The sequence below is a fragment of the Falco biarmicus genome, chromosome 4 (assembly GCF_023638135.1).
Source record: "Falco biarmicus isolate bFalBia1 chromosome 4, bFalBia1.pri, whole genome shotgun sequence".
Classification (NCBI taxonomy): domain Eukaryota; kingdom Metazoa; phylum Chordata; class Aves; order Falconiformes; family Falconidae; genus Falco; species Falco biarmicus.
Window position 1 is genome coordinate 100240709 of NC_079291.1, and position 18250 is coordinate 100258958.

General features: G+C 42.2%; 1 protein-coding gene across 1 annotated transcript; it reads right to left on the reverse strand.

The window, feature by feature from the left end:
- Positions 1-1172: 1172 nt before the first annotated feature.
- On the reverse strand, positions 1173-18226 carry TMEM43 (transmembrane protein 43). The gene is made up of 12 exons (XM_056334100.1): positions 18080-18226; positions 17164-17313; positions 14859-14993; positions 14048-14142; positions 12126-12175; positions 8780-8849; positions 6855-6925; positions 6568-6689; positions 5886-5960; positions 5709-5810; positions 4072-4189; positions 1173-3089 (listed from the first exon to the last, which is right to left on the reverse strand). The coding sequence occupies exons 1-12, from the start codon at positions 18089-18091 to the stop codon at positions 2887-2889; spliced, it is 1203 nt and encodes a 400-aa protein (XP_056190075.1). The 5' UTR covers positions 18092-18226; the 3' UTR covers positions 1173-2886.
- Between the last annotated feature and the right edge of the window lie 24 nt (positions 18227-18250).

The following is an 18250-nucleotide window of genomic DNA, read 5'->3' on the forward strand; positions in this document are numbered from 1 at the left end:
ACAGATTGGGTCCCAGGATGTCCCAGAACTGGCTGCTTGTGAATTCTTTTGATGTTAATGGTCTTCATTCTCAGTTTTTAGGTTTTGCTACCAAACTATAAATAAATAAAGTAGATCTGTGACCTGTATATAAGGCTTCAAGAAAAATTCCAAATTTTGCATGAACTGGGTAAAGCTGCAGCGGGCACCGGGGATGTGGTTCCTGCAGCAGCGGGCAGTGCTGGTGTGGGGTGCACCCCGAGATAAGCATCTGGAACGATGATCAGGGAGCAGGTCGAGCTCCTGCTGGTATTTGGTAATTTTTCATCCACTTAAACTGGGAGCTGGTGCCAGCCCTACCAAAGCGGCTCGGTACTGCCTGATGGGGGAACACGGCACAGGTGACACCAAGCAGTGAGTGAGTCTAGTGACTATTTATAGCCAGCAGGGAAAGGGACGGTAACATCTTCAGCTGGCAGGATGGTACCTCTCGGCTACACAGGCAGCGAGCTCTCCTAACCTGGGCATGCGACACGAGAGTAAAGGTGCTTTAAGTGAGACAGAGCAGGAAGGGAAGGTGATTGACAATCAGGTACATGGCCTTTCAGATTTTGGTAAGGAAATAAGAGAAATGCAATGCTGCTTCAGTTGTTCCTATAGAAACTACGTGTAACTGAGGGGAGCCCTGGCTCCACAGCACACCTGGGCGGCAGAACAGCATGTTCTCCGTGACAGGAGCCTGTTGCTTCTGCATCATTCCTGCACACACCAGTATGGAAGACAGAAGCAAGACAGAAGCATTTTAAGCTGTTGGCTGCACAGTAAACCCCAGTCTCTTTAAAAAATACAGAAGTCTGTATCCAGGCAGGTTGAACCATTGTATTTTTCAAATAATCTTACGGAGGCAAGAAAGTTACTATTGCTTAAGCAGTCAGTAATGGGCAGTAAGTCCACGGCAGGCTGGAACCAGCCTTTCATCCCACGGGTATCTAGAACAGGTAGCAGCTGTGCTGTTAATAGAACTTGCTTCCCAAAATGGGAAAATGTTTGCAGGATAAACACAACCCAGCTGTGCATTTACCCCACCGAAAACAAAACTAGTTCATGTGGAAGCTACAAACTAATTGTCCATGCACCTGGATATGAAACATGCAATACTTAAATGTAATAAAAAAGAAGCCTACAGACCAACCTTTTGAAAATCGTATTTTATTAAATATACAAAAGCTCAGCACTTGTGTAGAAAACTGTATCCTCATCTCTAACATGGTAATGCTGGTTAGGTTCCTGCCTCACTGGTGAAAGAGCAGTCTGACACCTGCTTTTCTCCCCAGTGGAGTGCAATTCTTAACTGATGGAGCTGAAGCTGGTGTTAGCGAGCAGTGGGCAGCCTGCACAGTATCGTTAACTCATGTCAGCTGCATGCATGAGACCACTTACACCTCCTATAACCTTTCACTGATTACTACTGCTTTTACCAGCAGAACCGAGCCATGAGACTGAATTGACAACATTCAAATATCAGAAGAATGAAAATAATTAAGGCTAATAAAGTAGGTACTACTCAAAATACTTATAACTCAGATTTCTATTTCCAGTACCCTTTGTAGCAAACGTTTGTGCCTATGAATGTTCATGTTAAGTTCCTTTGGTACAGGGAACACATTTCTTCTGACAGTCATAACTGAATTTCATAAATTAAGACATTATTTTTGTACTGAACTGTGTATACTTGCAGAAGAAAACCCACCGTAGCATAGGGAGGGCACATCTGGAAGCCAGACTCTTACCTAGGTGGAGAGAGACTCAGGAACAGCACAAGACAGTATCTAATCTCAAGTACTGGTTACAGCACAAATACAGAAACCTGAGTCATCACAATACTGCAAGAAGGCATTCCTCTAACATGGTAAAAAGCTCAAAATTTAGGCTAACATCTACGAAATCTAATCACACAAAAATGTTTTCATTATTTGATTTCATGGAGTATGTTCATTGTCCTCACTAGATGAAATTCAAGAAAGAAACAGTATACACAGAAAACAAACCCCAAATATTTTAAAGAATATACATTCAATTATAGAAGTTAAGTTTTTTTTCAAAACAGCAGGTTGATTTTTAAAGGTTAGTGACCTCTAAGTATCCCCTTAAATAAGTGCAATTTGAAATTAAACTTTTGAAATAGTTATGTGATGGTATAGTCCACATTACCATTTTGGATGCTTAACCAAGAACAACTTCAGAGACTTAAAAAGTTGGAGGAAATCAATGCTTTGACAAATCCGCTGTACCAGAGAGCACTGCTAACCTGGCCGCTCAGTATTCCAAAAGTTACTTTGAAAATCCCGAGTCCAAAAGCAAACATCTTGTGTATTGTGTGACAGCTGACTACGTTGTGGTTTTCCTTTGAACACACACACACTTCCAAACGCATCAGCCAAAGAAGAGTACGTGACTGTACACAGAAGAAAAGGCAGCAGCGGGAGGGTTTGTCAGAGACAGGTACACACACGCATTTCCTAAGGCTATCTAATCGCGGTCCATGTAATGAAGCTGAAACCTTCTCCACCTTGCCCCACCTGTCAGTGAGGACTTGCCAGTTCTCAGATCAGGGGGAATTAGTAAGTGGTAAAAGGTACAGATCTGCTTGTTCACTAACTTATAATCAATACAGACATTCCAAAAGGCTTTTTTCCCCAAGTCAGTGTCAGTGGCTTCCTACAAACAGCATCCTATAGTCATATTTTCCGTGGATACTGTGTATCAATGATCACATTCAAGCCCCCTCCCCAACTCTTGGTGCATACTGCTGAACTGTGGGACGCTGTAAGCATGCTGCAGCAACCAGGACAGAAATGCACTGGAAAAGTGTCTAACCAGGATTCAGCACAAAACCCAACCACCTCCTCACTGCTGCTTCTTTGGTGGAACACGAGATTTTGCAACCACAATTGGAACTACAGAGAGCAACCCGATCAGCAACGCCCAGAGAGGGCGGTAGAAGAGCCAGCCGATGGAGATGGTCAGCAGTGACAGCGAACTGGCTACGCAGAAGGCAAATGCTTTTAATCCAATGTTAACCAGATCTCTCACAACAGGAAACCAGTCCACTGCAGAAACAATTAAACAAGTGATTAAGTAGTTGATAAGATGATAGTTTAAAAGGAAGTCTTATTCACGCCTTGGATTTGCACACTGACTATTGCAATCAAACGACAGACTCAAATTATTTATCAAGAGCACTGGACAAGGCATTTCAACAGAGTATCCTCAAGGCATTTGATAATTAAGCAACTGCTAAATATATAGGGCACTGGTATCCTCATCACTTCAGACAGGAAGTAATCCAAAATTAAGTCTGAAGACTTGTCAAAGGCTTGAGAGGCAGAGTAGACTGATAGCCTTGCAGCTATGGAACAAGCCTAGGGCAACTGATACAATACGCTAGCGTAAAAATTAATTCCTGGCAACAATACATCTTACAGATAACAGTATGTTTATGGATAAATAATAAAAAAAAACAACAAGCGTTCGCAGCTACAAAGCTAATGATAGCTTTGATGTCTGAAGTTTATACAAGTTTGAGGCACTGTCCCGCTTTCTGTAAGTTTTTATTCCAACATTTTCCTACATTAAAAGGATAAAGCAAAACTTTCTTTGCTGTTTGTTCATAGTAGTGTAGAATAACCATACACAAAGACATATTACTGTACAACTGCTCATTAATACCTGCTGGGGGGACCACTTTTGTATGGATATAGAAAGTAGTTGGATTGCAGCACCTTGAATTAAACATGAAAGAACCAGCCCAACATGTGCTTTGGCTTCTGATTTTGGTAAACACTAGGCTGGGATCTTCTGAGACTGGCAACAGATATTTGCATACTGTTTTTTAATGTTCACAAAGCAACGATCTGGTTCTGGGATCCTGTTTACCTGCAGTTGCCTACAGTGACTTTCCGATCCAATCTGAGTTCAAACCAGATTCCTCCCAACCTCCAAATTGATTAATTGCTTATGTGAACAAGAGAAGACTGTCTAAGGATTATGATCCTATTTCTAAATAATTTTACCTTTCTGTAAAAAACTTACCTAAAGTGTAAAAGATTCGGGTCATTAGACTGATGCCTACAAACATTGACAGCCAGCCTGCTGCACGGAGAGCCCAGGTCTTCATGGTGTTACTCTCATGCTCTTTCTGAAACACTTCCTGAAAACAAACACCATGACATACAGCCTGTTTCTCAATTTCTTTCAAGAACCTCTTGATTCCAGTGTATTATAGGCAAATCAGGGCTCACAGCATTTTAGAAGTACAAATTCTCTCATAAAAGGTATGTTGCAGCTCATTCTGCACAGCCTTTTATGCGCTGTTTTGCAGCACACTACAATAGATTTCAAAGTGCAGCACAGGGGAAACCAGCATTTTTCTAAATTAAAACAGTTAAGCAAGCACTGTTTGACATTATAACCACAGGCAGAAAGCACACAGGTTTCGCTGCCAATGGATATATTCAACATTACTGTAGAAACATAAGGCACTAATAAGCAAATGTAATAAAGGAGGAACAATCTGACTTCACTATGCTTGGAGGAAGAGAGAAAAGGCAACAGTATCCAGTGATGGCTGAAGGAAAGGTATATGAAAGAAAGCAAAGAGTATGCAGGGAAGAAGAGATAAAAGCTATGTGTGTATTTCATCAAGCAAAGCAAAACATCTATTTGCAAGAATTCCAAGTAAGATTTTTTCAAAATGGGTTGTGTGCCCCTCTGGCTCTCTAAAACATACACATGAAGATGGTTCAGACGTAATAAAACACTTAATGGGAAAAGACACGTATGACTGATCGATTACTTGTACATACAAATACTTTATGAATTATTCATTTGTAGTCAGTTAATTTCCAGTGATCTAAAATTCCACCTGACGAAGACTCAGAGCTCACAGCAGAGAGCTGATCCTACGGCTACTGCCTCTGAACTCAAAAGTCTTTCCAACTGCTTTTGGGAGCTCCTGTGAATTCTTGACATCTTGGATTTTTGCAACAGGGCATGAAACAATCACTAATGGAAATGAACCTACTTAAAGGAGTACATGAATCACCAAATTGCTGGAGCACGCAGGATTTATTGGAGCATAAGGCTCTGCCTGAAGGTTCTTTCTCAGCCAGAATAGCAGTAAACATTTCAGACAAGCCTAAACTTCTGTTACTAGAAGCTGAAGAGGATAGCTCCTACGGTTTGTTTAATTAAAGCCTGATTTTTACTATTTTTACACACAACCTTTTCAAAAGCACGTGCTTGCATGTGCAAGTGGGAAACTTACCAAAGAGCACATAAAAGCAAAATGAGAAGGCACGGAAACAGCCTTTAAAGCAAAGGACATTCATCAGCAATACAAGGGGATTTAAAAAAAATAAATATATAGCTACTTTAGCCATGGTTCCTTTTTAAAATTAAGAAAACCATCAGGGATAACCATAGCCAAATTATTTACTGCTAGTGGGTGAAGCATGGCATTTTGCTGCAACACAAAGAACATGCAGAAACCTGGAAGGCAAACACAGGCTACAACGCATTGCCCTAGAAAAAGGAGAGAGAAAAGCCAATGTTTACATCAAGTATCTCCTCCAGAGCAGGTATGAAGGAGACTGTGAGCTTACTCCCCTGTTACTTCTGCCCAACCATCTCAAATTTTAACCCCTCACTAGTACAGTGTGGTATCTCACCTCCACAGAGAGATCCCCAGGGTACAGAATCTGCAGGATATCTCCAGACTTGGTATGATATGGAACCAGCTGATCACCTCGCTGGCGAGCAATCACAGTCACCTTGGAAGAAAATATATATTGGATACTCAGCTGGGACAAAGAGTATGCAAAATACAGAAACAGCTGAGGACTCACCTTATCAGCGGAGCCCAAATGGGGGTCATCTCCACTCAGACCTGCATAGAAGAACGAGACACGAAGGTCTCCTACCTATAAACAAGAGAACATTGGAAGTTAAGAAAGATTTCTTTACAAAGAAGAATCACAGGAAGGACAACTCTGCATGGGAACACTCTTTATGTATCAACACTTTCTCTGAACGTTTATGTCAAGCCAGAGGATACCCAGAATGATTTCCAAGATGTACCTTTTTCAGGCCTAGTTGATAACTGAAACATAACAGATCAAATGCTGTTTTGCAATAGCTCCTCTGATTTAGCTGCAGAAGCACATTAACACCGATGAGATCCTTTGTTCACCCCTTGCCATTTCTTCTTTTGGCACAGGAGGGCAAGCTGACAACAACCTATTTCACTCTACTCAGTTCAGTACGGCAAGGTAGAGGGAGAACCCACCTCCCAGCGCCATCCTGTGTCTCCATTTAAAAGCATGGCAGACTCAAGAAAACGGGACAAAGAAGCAGGATCAGAAGCTTCCTGCAAGAGAGGCACTCATGCTGAAGGACTGTACTAAGGGTGTCATCCCATGTGATGGTCTGCAGTCCCATTTCTAAAAATTTAAATAGAAATGGCACATGCCCCTACTTTCTTTTTCACATGATAGTAATTACTGCTTTGGTTTATCTTTCTCATCTTACTTCTGGACGCCTGGGGTTCTCGCTGTGGTAAAAGTAATCCCCTCCTCGGGTAACATCAGCATGTGGATCCTCAAGGTGTGACAAGCTCAACTGCTTGAAGTCATCAATTTTATCCACAATACCTAAGCAGAATAAAGAATCAATACCAAGTTTGGTGTCTAATTTGGATCAGCCAGTTTGCTGGCTGGCTTCCTGATTGTCACTTGACATGACTGCCATTGTGGAAAGAACCAAAGTCCACTGCTGATGCAACAGCAGGCACAGAGCCAGTACAAAGCAATCCTTACCCTTGGAAAGAACAAAGCTGCCAACCTGGACGTTAGGAGAAACAGCAGTGAAAGACTCCACAGCCATTGCACTGAGGAACAGAGAGAGTCCCTGATTAGTCCCAGAATTATGATCAAACTCTTGATTTGCAGTATGTAATACAGAGTACATAAAAGGTACTACGTCAAATATCAGGAGAAACTCAAAGAGCTAAATGGCTGTCACTATGTGAAAACAAATCCATCAAGAAACTGTCCAGACTTGATAGTGTTGGAGCCATTAAAATAAGTTAAGACATGATATGACTGTCTCATCCCCTGGCCTGACCTTTCATTCACACCATGAGATTTTACTAGTTTTTTCTGCACTGAACCTATAATGGGCTGGAATGGAGTTCAGCTCTTAGGAAGCTGGTCAGTGGTGATATAGAGGTTTTGAGCGACAATGAATTAATCAAGTTCCTAGATGAATCCCTGCGACATTTAACTACACTCATAAATGCACTTTATTTCTAGTCTGCATTTATTTAGTTTCTGCTGTCAACTGCTACATTTTACCTACTAAATTAAGAAACCTAGATCATAAACCTTCTCCATATAATGGTACTTCTACATCATGCCCAAGTTAATCAAATTCCAGACTCAGGAATCCTTTACTTACAGTCTGTAACCTGACTTCATTCTCATAAGTAGTACTACTAGAATCTCCCTGGCAGTAAACAACATATTTTATTTTCACAAATGTCTAAGTCGCATAAAAAGATAAGATAGATGGATGGAAGGAAGAAGACATATAGTACATACTTAAAATAGAATCTCATTACTGCTAGGCATGAATTCTAAATTTCAGCACATCTGCATACACCGTGCTGTCTCACACAAGGATCCACCACAGTTATGCTCAGTTTCCTTGGTTTGTACCAATACACTCAGATGAAATGTTCTTAGCTGCAACACTTTTTAAATTATGTACTGCGATAGCACTGAATCAAAAATGTTTTTTACTCTCAGTTGGAGATTTGTATTTATTGGGGAAGGCTTGGAGAATTTTCATTGACAAAAAAGTGTGCATGGGGAGGAGACAAAGCAGGTGTATTATTTGTGCATCTTTTTTTTCCCATTGCTTCTCATCTAAACAAGTCTCCTAGTTGGGACTTACAATCAAAAACACACAGATCTTTGCTTTCCCTCCTTAAGTAGTACTTCCAAATAAAGAGCAGTGTATTTGAATAAGCCCACAGAACCAAAATACAGGTCTGAAGATTTTGGGAAGTTCAAACTTTTATTGGTATCCTAGTCTTACTGTCTCTCCAGCTGTATTTTTCACTCACACATAATGTTTTTTTCCCAGATGGCATCCTGCAACCTAAGGAACTAAGCAGGTTCTGTGAGAATGACAGTAAAGCTAAAACTTAGCATTAAAAATGGCACATAGTGTAACTGAAATACTGCAGATGAGAGATACATAAACAAATTATATATGGGTGATTGCCACAAATAAGCCTGTGAGCTCATCCGTGCTAGCTTAGAAAAAGCAGCATGCAAGTGGTGTGACAAGCTCATGGGATGTCTGCTATTCTAACCCTGTGCTTGTAATAGAAGAAAGAATTAGTAATGGACTGCACTAACAGACAGTAACAGTCAGGAACCCATTCATGTTCTCCTACTTGGAGACTACATGGTCCAGGAGTAATATAATAATAGCCTGATGTCCAGCCATTGCTGATGGATAGTGTAATTCTGGTTCCATCAGGGAGCTTTGAACTGTTCTCTAATTTCTCTATGCTTTAGTTCTCCCAACTACCAAAAGACCAACAGTTTCCATCTACTTCACTCTGTCATGAAGATTAGTCATTTGGCATGAAGATTAGTCATTTGGCTTTCGTCTTGTCTCTGATCGGATACAGTGATAGAATCTAGGAGGACTGTGTCAGGTGGTAAATTACCTAGGGTTTTTGTGTCCAATTTCTCGATCAAAGTTTCTGCTGTTCACAACTTCCGATTTCCACTCAGTATCTAAAGAAAACGATAAGAAACTTGAGGAAAAGACAGGAAGAATTGCCACTCAGATCTTAGTTACTGAAGACACCTCTCGACCAATTAATCAGTTTGAAGTTACACTTTTAGTAATACTGTTTACATCAAAGTATGTACGTGATAGTCTGTATTGATACCTAAATCCATCCTCCTAGCATATTAACAAGGAATAGCAAGATTTAGGAACAAAAAAGGGATTCCAGGGATAAAACTGTAACTCAGCTTTGCACAGTGGGAGCTTTGCTGTTGGCATCTTCCATGATCAGGTTTTGATTCCTCAATCCAGTCTTTGGGAATAACCTGGTTTTGTGAGGAAAGGCTGCAACTTCTGCTAGAATTAGCAAGTTTCAGTGCAGTCAAGCAACAGATAGAGATGGTAGCTGTATGTGCCATTGTCAAAAATGCATAATGCTGCCTTTGTCTGGGCTACAGCAGCCTTCCCACATGCCCAGAACAGACTCTACTAGGTTCTTTATAAATCCCACAAACCTAGAGTCCCTTTCTTGAGCACCTTCCTTATTAAATACAGCTTGTTCTATTTCCATGAAGCAGTAGAGAGGAAGGAAATGGAGTTTGGTTAAACAGTAGAGGGAGTGGGGAATCATTTTAAGAGTAGAGTGGCTTTGTGTGGCAAGGTTTTGGTAGCAGGGGGGCTACAGGGGTGGCTTCTGTGACAAGATGTCAGAAGCTTCCCCTATGCCCGATGGAGCCAATGCCAGCTGGCTCCAAGACAGACCTGCTACTAGCCAAGGCCGAGCTAATTGGCAGCAGTGGTAGTGCCTCTCGGACAATGTATTCAAGAAGGGGAAAATTAAATCTGTGCAACAAATTGCAGCAGAAGACAGGAGTGAGAATACGTGAGAGTAACAACTCTGCAGACACCAAGGTCAGTGCAGAAGGGCGGGGAGGAGGTGTGCCAGGCACTGGAGCAGAAATTACCCTGTAGCCTGTGGTAAAGCCCATGGTGAGGCAGGCTGTTCCCCTCAGCCCATGGAGGTTCGTGGTGGAGCACATCTCCACCTGCAGCCTGGGGAGGACCCCATGCTGGAGCAGGTGGATGCCTGAAGGAGGCTGGGACCCATGGAAGCCCACACTGAAACAGGGTTGCTGGCAGAAGTTGTAACCCCATGGGGGACCCACACTACAGCAGCCTGTTCCTGAAGGACTGCATCCATGGGAGGGGGCCATGCTGGAGCAGTTCATGAAGAACTGCAGTCTGTGGGAAGGACTCACGTTGGAGAAGTTCATGGAGATCTGTTTCCCGTGGGAGGGACTCCATGTTGCAGCAGCGGGAAGAGTGTGAGGAGGAAGGAGCAGCAGCGACAACATGTGATGAACTGACCGTATCCCCCATCGCCTGTTGGGAGGGAGGTACTTGGGAGTGAAGCTGAGCCCAGGAAGAAGGGAGGGCTGGGAGGAAGGTGTTTTAAGTTTTGAGTTTAGTTCTCATTATCCTACTCTGATTTGAATGGTAATAAATTAAACTAATTTCCCCAAGCTGATTCAGTAATTGCTGAGTGATCTCCCTATCCTTATCTTGAACCACAAGCTTTTAGTTATATTTTCTGTCCCCTGTCCAGTTGAGGAAGGGAGTGATAAGAGTGGTTTTGGTGGGCACCTGGGCGTCCAGCCAAGATCAAACCACTACAAAGTGATATTCTAGTGTATTGGGTACATGGCAAGATTTTGGTGGTGGTGGGGTGCTGCAGGGGTGGTCTCTGTGGGAAGAGGTCAGAGGCTGCCCTGTGTTGGACACAGTTGGCTCTGCAACAGACCCACCACAGGCCGCAGCTGAGCCCATCACTGAAGTTTGGTGCACTTCTGTGAAAACATTTTAAAGAAAGGGCAGAAAACACCAAATGGGGAAGGGAGGGAACGAAAACGAGTAAGAAACTACAGAGGGAACACTAAAGTCATAGGAGGAGAAGGAAGTGCTCCACAGCAGAGCAGATACTCACTGCAGCATGGGAAGAGTCCATGCCGGAGCAGGGGAAAAGTGTGAGAAGGAAAAAGTGGCAGAGAGAAACCTGCTCCCACTCTCTGCACCACTCGCTGCCCCACTAAAGGGACGGAGTGTAACCTGTGGCAATAACAAGGGTGAGAGGATTCTCAAGTTGAGACTGGGAAAAAGTGAGAGCAAACGTGTTCTGCCAACACCTGAACCAGTAATTACTTATTTTAATTGACAACAAATTAAGTTAATTTTCCCTAAGTCGAGTCAGTTTTGCCCACAGTGGTAATTGGTGTGCAATCTCCCTACCTTTATTTCAACCCACAAGCTCTCTCATTCCTGTTCTTCCCAATCTCTTCCCCAGTTCTGCTGAGGGGGAGAGTAAGCAAGCAGCTGCCAGCCAAGGCTAACCCACCACAACTAATAACGCACAGACTTTTACTGGACAGAATCCACCAATATTGAGAGGGCAGCTGTTCTTTTAAATGGCATTTCTTTTTGGTCCCTGCCACCATAAGGTTTTTTCACAGCTCACAACCACTAGCTTTGCTCCTTACGTATCTCCATGCTGCAGGATCCCATGCTTCACTGAGCTGGGGTACTGTTATGATCACACCCAGAAACTGCTGCACGCCCATGCTGCATGCCCACGTGCTTTAATCAGAGATAAATGAAGCACAGAGACCAATCTCCAGATACACAATGACTCAGAATATTTTTCTGCCACTGGGTAGATCACAATAATGCTCTCAGTTCTACCCCTGCCAAAAAAGCATTTGGCAAAAGCCACAGTGCACATCAGAAGGTGCTGGTGGTTTTCATTAGCTGGTATCAACATCTAAACAGATTCTCATCAGTCTATCCTACAGGCTGGAGCTACACTGTTCTTCCCTGTCTGTTCGCTTCTGCTCATACCTGACATATGCCCTATTTACTCCACTTCTGAAGAGTAATCAGCTTTGGTAACACTCCCACCTCTGCCCATCTCCTGTACTGAGGACCTTACAGGCCCTGTATCTGGAACATCCCATCCCTGGATGCTGCTCTGAACCTCTGGGAGTTCCAAGACAAGACTTAGATTTTCTGTAGTAGGTGTTTGCTAACAGCACACCTCCTTTCACCTCAGTTACCTCAAGAAAGGAGGTCCTGCCATTTGTTTAGGAAACAGAATTTTTGCTTATTTCTTCACTTTCTTTTCCAAGAAGAAAATACAGCGTTTACAACAAAAATCTGAATACACACATACAAAAGTCCAAAGGTACATTCATTAAAAAAAAAAAGGGTGTTTCTGTTGATCAACTTACTATACGAATACTTTGTCTCTTTCTTAATCTCACCATTCTCTTCATATTCCCTGCAGAGAAAAGGGGTGGGATGAAAACCAGAACAGTACACACACACCCCTGCTCAGGGCAGAATACACTTTACAAACGAAATGCACAGATGGGTCACAAGCAACGCAAACTTACCTTTACAACTCTCTGAACTACCTGTTCTGAGGACATAGTTTCTCTGTATGAGACAACTACACACAAATGCTAAACAGCCACAACCCTTTTATTCCCATGTTGCCAAAAAGGTGTTGACTACATCAATAAGGAATAAGCAGTATTAGACAGTGAGACAAGCTGACCTAAATCAGTGTCTTTTACAGATGCTGCACTATAAGTGTGTTAAAACTGATAAGTTATTTTTCACACCTTCACAATGTCTTTTTTTTTTCTTTTTTACGCCTGTATGACACAAAAGACATTTGAAATGCAAGTTCTGTGGAGTCAGACTGACATAATAGCTAATAACTTTTATACTACTCTCTGAATTATTATTAGTAAATGAAACATTTTCCCTCTTGTGCTTGCAACTACCAGCAGAGTAGTAACATCTAATTCGTTTTGTAAATCCCCTTGAAAAGGCACATACAATATTGCCTATCATAAACGAATTTGACTGTCTCTCAACCAACTAAAATTTGTAGTTTACTTTCACAGCTACAGTGTTGGCTTTTGATTATTAAGGATAAGGGGTAGCAGAGTCTTCTAAAAATTGAGAAATCATGTCTTGGTTTAATTAAGTACTTCCATTTGCACATGTATTAAGTACCAAAGAAATTAAGAGATTTCCCTCATAGCCACACGCCAAAAAGTCTCATGTGTCCACAAGTCTGCAAAAAGAATCTGATTTCTAGATTCAATTGGATACAACCAGGTTTTTTAATCGATTTGAAATATTATAGTGTTTGCTAGATTGTAGGTATCAAACGGGCAGTTTTGGATCAATGGATTTATCAGAGTTGATACTGGAATTCATAATTCAAATTGTTGGATTCACTTTTGAAAAAAAAATTAAGACCCCTTCAGGAGATTTAAATAAAAACAACCAACCAAAAAACCACCAACAAGTAAATCATTGCCATTATGGAAGAAAGCCAAGGGAAAATAGGATGAAGTTTCTGGATTCAGCAAAAATCTTTTTATATTTCCTTTTTGAGGGCAGAGGGAAAAAATTGGCTTGAGGGTGCATGCTCAAGTTTTAGAGAATAGCAGCAAGAAAGGCTTAGCAGATGCAGGGAAAAAGAGAATTATACAGTTTTACTTGAAAAAAACTCAGGACCAAGTAGTCTGGGGCAATGGTTTTGATTCTGGTAATCAACTAGCAGGCAGGGAGTATAATAGGGATAGAGTTACAGAAACCCTGATGAACAGAAAGTACATCAATAAATAAAAGAAGCTTTAGGAACACTAGAAAGCATAGAAATTGGCTGAGTCTTTGGGGAAAACGTGAGTGTTTTCTCTTTTTTTTTTCTCTTTCAGAAATTGGTAAAGATCTTTGAATTCTGTTGACAACATATGACAGAAAATAGATTAATGGGGTCTGAGGTGGCCCAGCATTAGACAATACTAATGAAAAAAACCCAAAGCTGCAGCATGGAGGCTAAGAAACCCCATATGAAGCTATACAAAATCAGGAAGTGGAAACATTTGATAAAAGGCCTTGGATGTTACCCAAATTTTATCCGATGCAAGTTGTGCAGCATTGACCATCTACAAAACCTGACACCTCCAAGGAAATGAAAAGTGATTCTCTAAAAAAAGTCAAGAGCTCTAGAATTCTCCAGCCATAAAAAGTTGGTTTTTTTCCTTTGGGTGTGGAGAGAAAAAAATATTGTGATAGGATTCTGTTAATAAAACAGCTTTATAAACAACTTTTGAAGATCACTTTCACTTACGTGGACTCTTCATATTCTACCCACTGGTACATTTCCACATTACGCTTAAGTTTGACAGCCTGGATGGAGAGCCCATAGCTGGGATCAAACAAAGGCTATGTGAAAATTGAAGAAAATAAAAGTCAGTATAAATGCTGTACCTCTCAAACTCAAATATTGTACTTTTATTATCAAACACATTTACATACCTCACTGTATGTAGTTAGTACTATGTTACACACAGTTGAATACAGTATGTTATGAAAGACAAAAAGGAGCATCTCTTTATATCACTGATAAATCTGATCTAAAGAATCATCATCAAAAATTATTGCCACAGTGAAGAATAAAAACAGAAATGCTGGCTAATGGCATGCAGCCTTAAGAGTTTAAACCAGGGGGATATATTATTTTGCTGAAAGCTACCCTGCTGTGTTACCTTCTGCAATGCAGGCTGACCACGGAAAACATCATCATTACTGAAAAGTCAGAACTTGCAGAGCCTCTGTACTGCAAGAGCCTGAAGACTTTACAGCACCATGAATATACAACAGGTTCCCTATCAAAGGGGAATTGAAATTATCCACCAAAGGCAATGGGGGGGTAAACACAGCTAGAGGTAGCATGTTTCTTGGGAGCTGGGAGTACAAGGCCGTACAGCATTTCTCAGCTTCCAGGCCAAGAACCAAAGCTTGGGTGGTAGCCAGCAATATTTATTGAGAAGGAAAGAAGCTACATGTCTTTTCCTGGATATCATATATAATTTTAATTGGCAAAGACTTTTCCTTCCGTCCAAGTTTGAAATATTCCTATCTGCCAAGATTTTATTTACCTTAGATGTACTCAGAGCACCAGCTAAGTGCACCAGTCTCCCTTCATTCTGCTGAGACACACTGTGGATGCTATCAAGGGGGATCACAAGAGAAAGTCCCTCATCAAGAGATTTGGCTGTCCTTAAAGCTCGTCCCTGCAACCAAGAAAAGCAAAAATCAATTAGTGGAGAATCAACAGCACAGCAGTATTTTGGGAAAAAGGTTTGCAGACAAGTTGTCCTCCTGTCAGCTGGGACAGAGTTAATTTTTCTTCTCAGTAGCTGGTACAGTGCTGTGTTTTGGATTTAGTATGAGAATAATGGTGATACCACACGGTTCTTTTCAGTTGTTGTTAAGTAATGTTTATACTAAGTCAGGGACTTTTCAGTTTCTTAGGGCCTGCCAGTGAGAAGGCTGGAGAGGCACAAGAAATCGGAGGGGACACAGCCAGGACAGCTGACCTGAACTAGCCAAAGGGATATCCATACCATAGAATGTCATGCTCAGTATATGTATTCAGTCTGGCTGAGCCCCACAGCAGCCCTCAGAGTGCCGTGCTCATCTTGGTAGCTAGAAAGGTGGTGATAACACACCAATGTTTTCACTCCTGCTGAGCAGTGCTCCGCAGCATCAAGGCTGTCTCTCCAACCTCCTCCCTGCCCAGTTGGCTGGGAGTGAGCAAGACCTTGGGAGGGGACACAGCCAGGACAACTGACCCTTAAGTGACCAATGGGATATTCCAGACCATATGACATATGCTTAGATATAAAAGCTAAGAGAAAGGAGGAAGGGAGGGCATTTGTTATTTATGATGTTTGTCTTCTGGAGCAACCACTATGTGTACTGAAGCCCTGCTTCCTGGGAAGTGCTGATGGGAAGTAGAGAATAACACCTTTTGTTTTCCTTTGCATTATCTTGACCCACAAGTTGGTTTGTTTTCCATCTTATTTTCTCCCTCTTTGTTCTGCTGAGGAGGCGTGATAAGAGTGGCTTGGTGGACACCTAGCATCAAGCCAAGGTCAGCCCCCCACGATACATAAACTGGGGAGAACTGGCCAGGGCCTGCTGATCGCTGCTTGGGGACTGGCTGGGCATTGGCCAGCAGGTGAAAAGCAATTGTATTGTGCATCACTTGTTTTTTCCCTTTGCTTTGGGTTTAATTCCTCTCCCTTCTCTCTCATTATATTATTATTTTAATTATTATTTTTATTTTATTTCAATTATTATATTGTTCTTATCTCAACCCTCAGGTTCTACCATTTTCCCAATTCTCCTTCCCACCCACGTGCAGGAGAGGAGTGAGCAAGTGGATGCTTGGTACTTAGTTGCTGGCTGGGGTTAATCCATAACACAGGTGATCTGAAGACAAGGAAAAGTTGTATGTTCAGCCTCAAGGCATATTCTCAAAACACACTTGCACTTCTCTGCTCACTATCTGTCTGACACAGTCTGGGGCATTGCTTCTTAAGCCATGCAGCAGGACCATTAACACTGACTGAGCTCCTCAAACATACATAGATTATTCCTACAAAGGTCCAAAGTTATTGCTCTTCACTTCTTATCTGGTTCATTGCTTATGAATAACTGCAAAAATTATGCCAGTTATGGTACTTTTTCCACAGCCCCACATAACTACTTGGCAGAAGTTTTCCTTACCTTACCATCATGTTATGGTGTGCTTTCCCTGCAAAGTCACCAAAATTGAGAGTAGTTCTTTTTTCTCTTGTAGAAATATAAAAGGAAGTCTTACATGAAAATTCACAGAATTCTGCTCCCCTACTCCAGAACTGCCAAAAGCATGTATGCTTGCAATGGTAGGGTGTCAGGATTCCCTGCTTACTTTAATTATTTTTTTAAAATCTAAAATCAAGATATAAAGTAACACTGCGAATCAGTAACACCCTCAATTTTGCAACCTGGAGTATGAATTCATTTAATGCAATTATAACAACACTAGAAATGAGGACCTTATGTTGTCCCAAGCAAAGAGAGAAGACTGGCTCATATAATCCTTTTTCAATAATACTACAGCCTGTTTCTGCATGAACTTACACGTTTTGGATCTTACCTCTCATCACGCACTGTAACTGTCTCTACAACACTCAGGGGGTACAGAAATACTGTCTGCGGCCCTGTGATTTCACTCTTCTGTTATACCCCAAGCATAAGCACTAGGCTCTCCAGACATAACGTCCTCTTCTCATGGATGAAGAAATAAAGCTTTAACAGGACCATTTTAGTAAGGCTATACATGCAAAAGTAGTTGAATGTCACCTCAGCTGTGACACTTTAAAGCTGTACAAACACTGACAGCATTTTACTTACTTCATTGGTAAAAAGAAGGTAGAAAGACAGAAGAAATGTCACAAGTCCCATCAACATGCCTCCAGAAGTCTCGCTGAGCCTCTCCAGGAATCCTGGTTTGGACTCACTTGTGATTTTAACATGTTCTTTTCTGCTGCCTGTGTCAGAGAACTGTTGGGGATAAACCAAAAGTGCAATACTGGTGTGAAAGGGGAAGGCGTTCTGTTTCAAAATAAGTCTTTTAGCTTTGTTAATACTGCTGCTCTACAGGGTAACACTTTCTGCCTTGGACCAAAACTTTCCCACACTTATTAAGTGCCTTACCACACTTTTGATACCAGAAATACAGTTAATAAATAAAACTTAATCCTGATGGAAAAAAAGTATTCCTATTATAGTGGTTCAACACATCCCTTCAAGCTTTCTTCACACTGTCTCTAGGTTCCCTATTTGGTGTCCACACCCTGCATTCAGGCCATGACAAACTGAGTAATACTCCCGAATTCCAGACCAGCTAAAACATAGCTATAAATAGCAAGTTACATTTTACCTCACCAGTGGAAAAGTGCCTGCATGCTTTAAAATAACTACATCTTGAGCAACAAAAAGAAATAGCTTAAATCAAAGCTGCTATTGTTGTCCTAGCCACTGCCACATTAAAGCACGAAAGCCCAGGGGTTTATCTCCATATACGCTGGCTGTGGGGGACAACCAAGGTGCAACAAGATCAGCACGTGCAGCCGACACAGGAGGTGAGGCTTCTCTTTGGCTCATCTGGTGATGCCAGGAGGGATTTGACAGCGGCCCCTCCACTGCACAGGGCCCCTCGCCAAAGGCAGGCCACCTCGGGGGAGCGGCCAGAGCGGGAGCGGACCGACCCGGAGGACCACCACACGCAGCGCGGAACAACGACAGGACGGGTCCGAGCAGCACTTACATTCCTCGACATCCTGATCGCCGGGTGCCACCCCAAAGAAGCCGTAAGAGTCGGGCACGGAAAGCCGCGCACCGAGAGCCGCCCGCAGCCGCGCCCTCCTCCTCAGGGCTCAGCCGGCCCTCCCGCCCCTGCAGTGCATGCCGGGACGCGTAGTTCCCGCCTAAGCCGCGC

Excerpts from the sequence above, each read along its gene's own strand:
- TMEM43 (XM_056334100.1), bottom strand. Across the intron at positions 14,994-17,163 it reads ACCTTCTTTTTACCAATGAA|GGACGAGCTTTAAGGACAGC; the intron begins GTAAGTAAAATG and ends TCTTGGTTGCAG. Across the intron at positions 12,176-14,047 it reads GTAGAATATGAAGAGTCCAC|GGAATATGAAGAGAATGGTG; the intron begins GTAAGTGAAAGT and ends TTTTCTCTGCAG.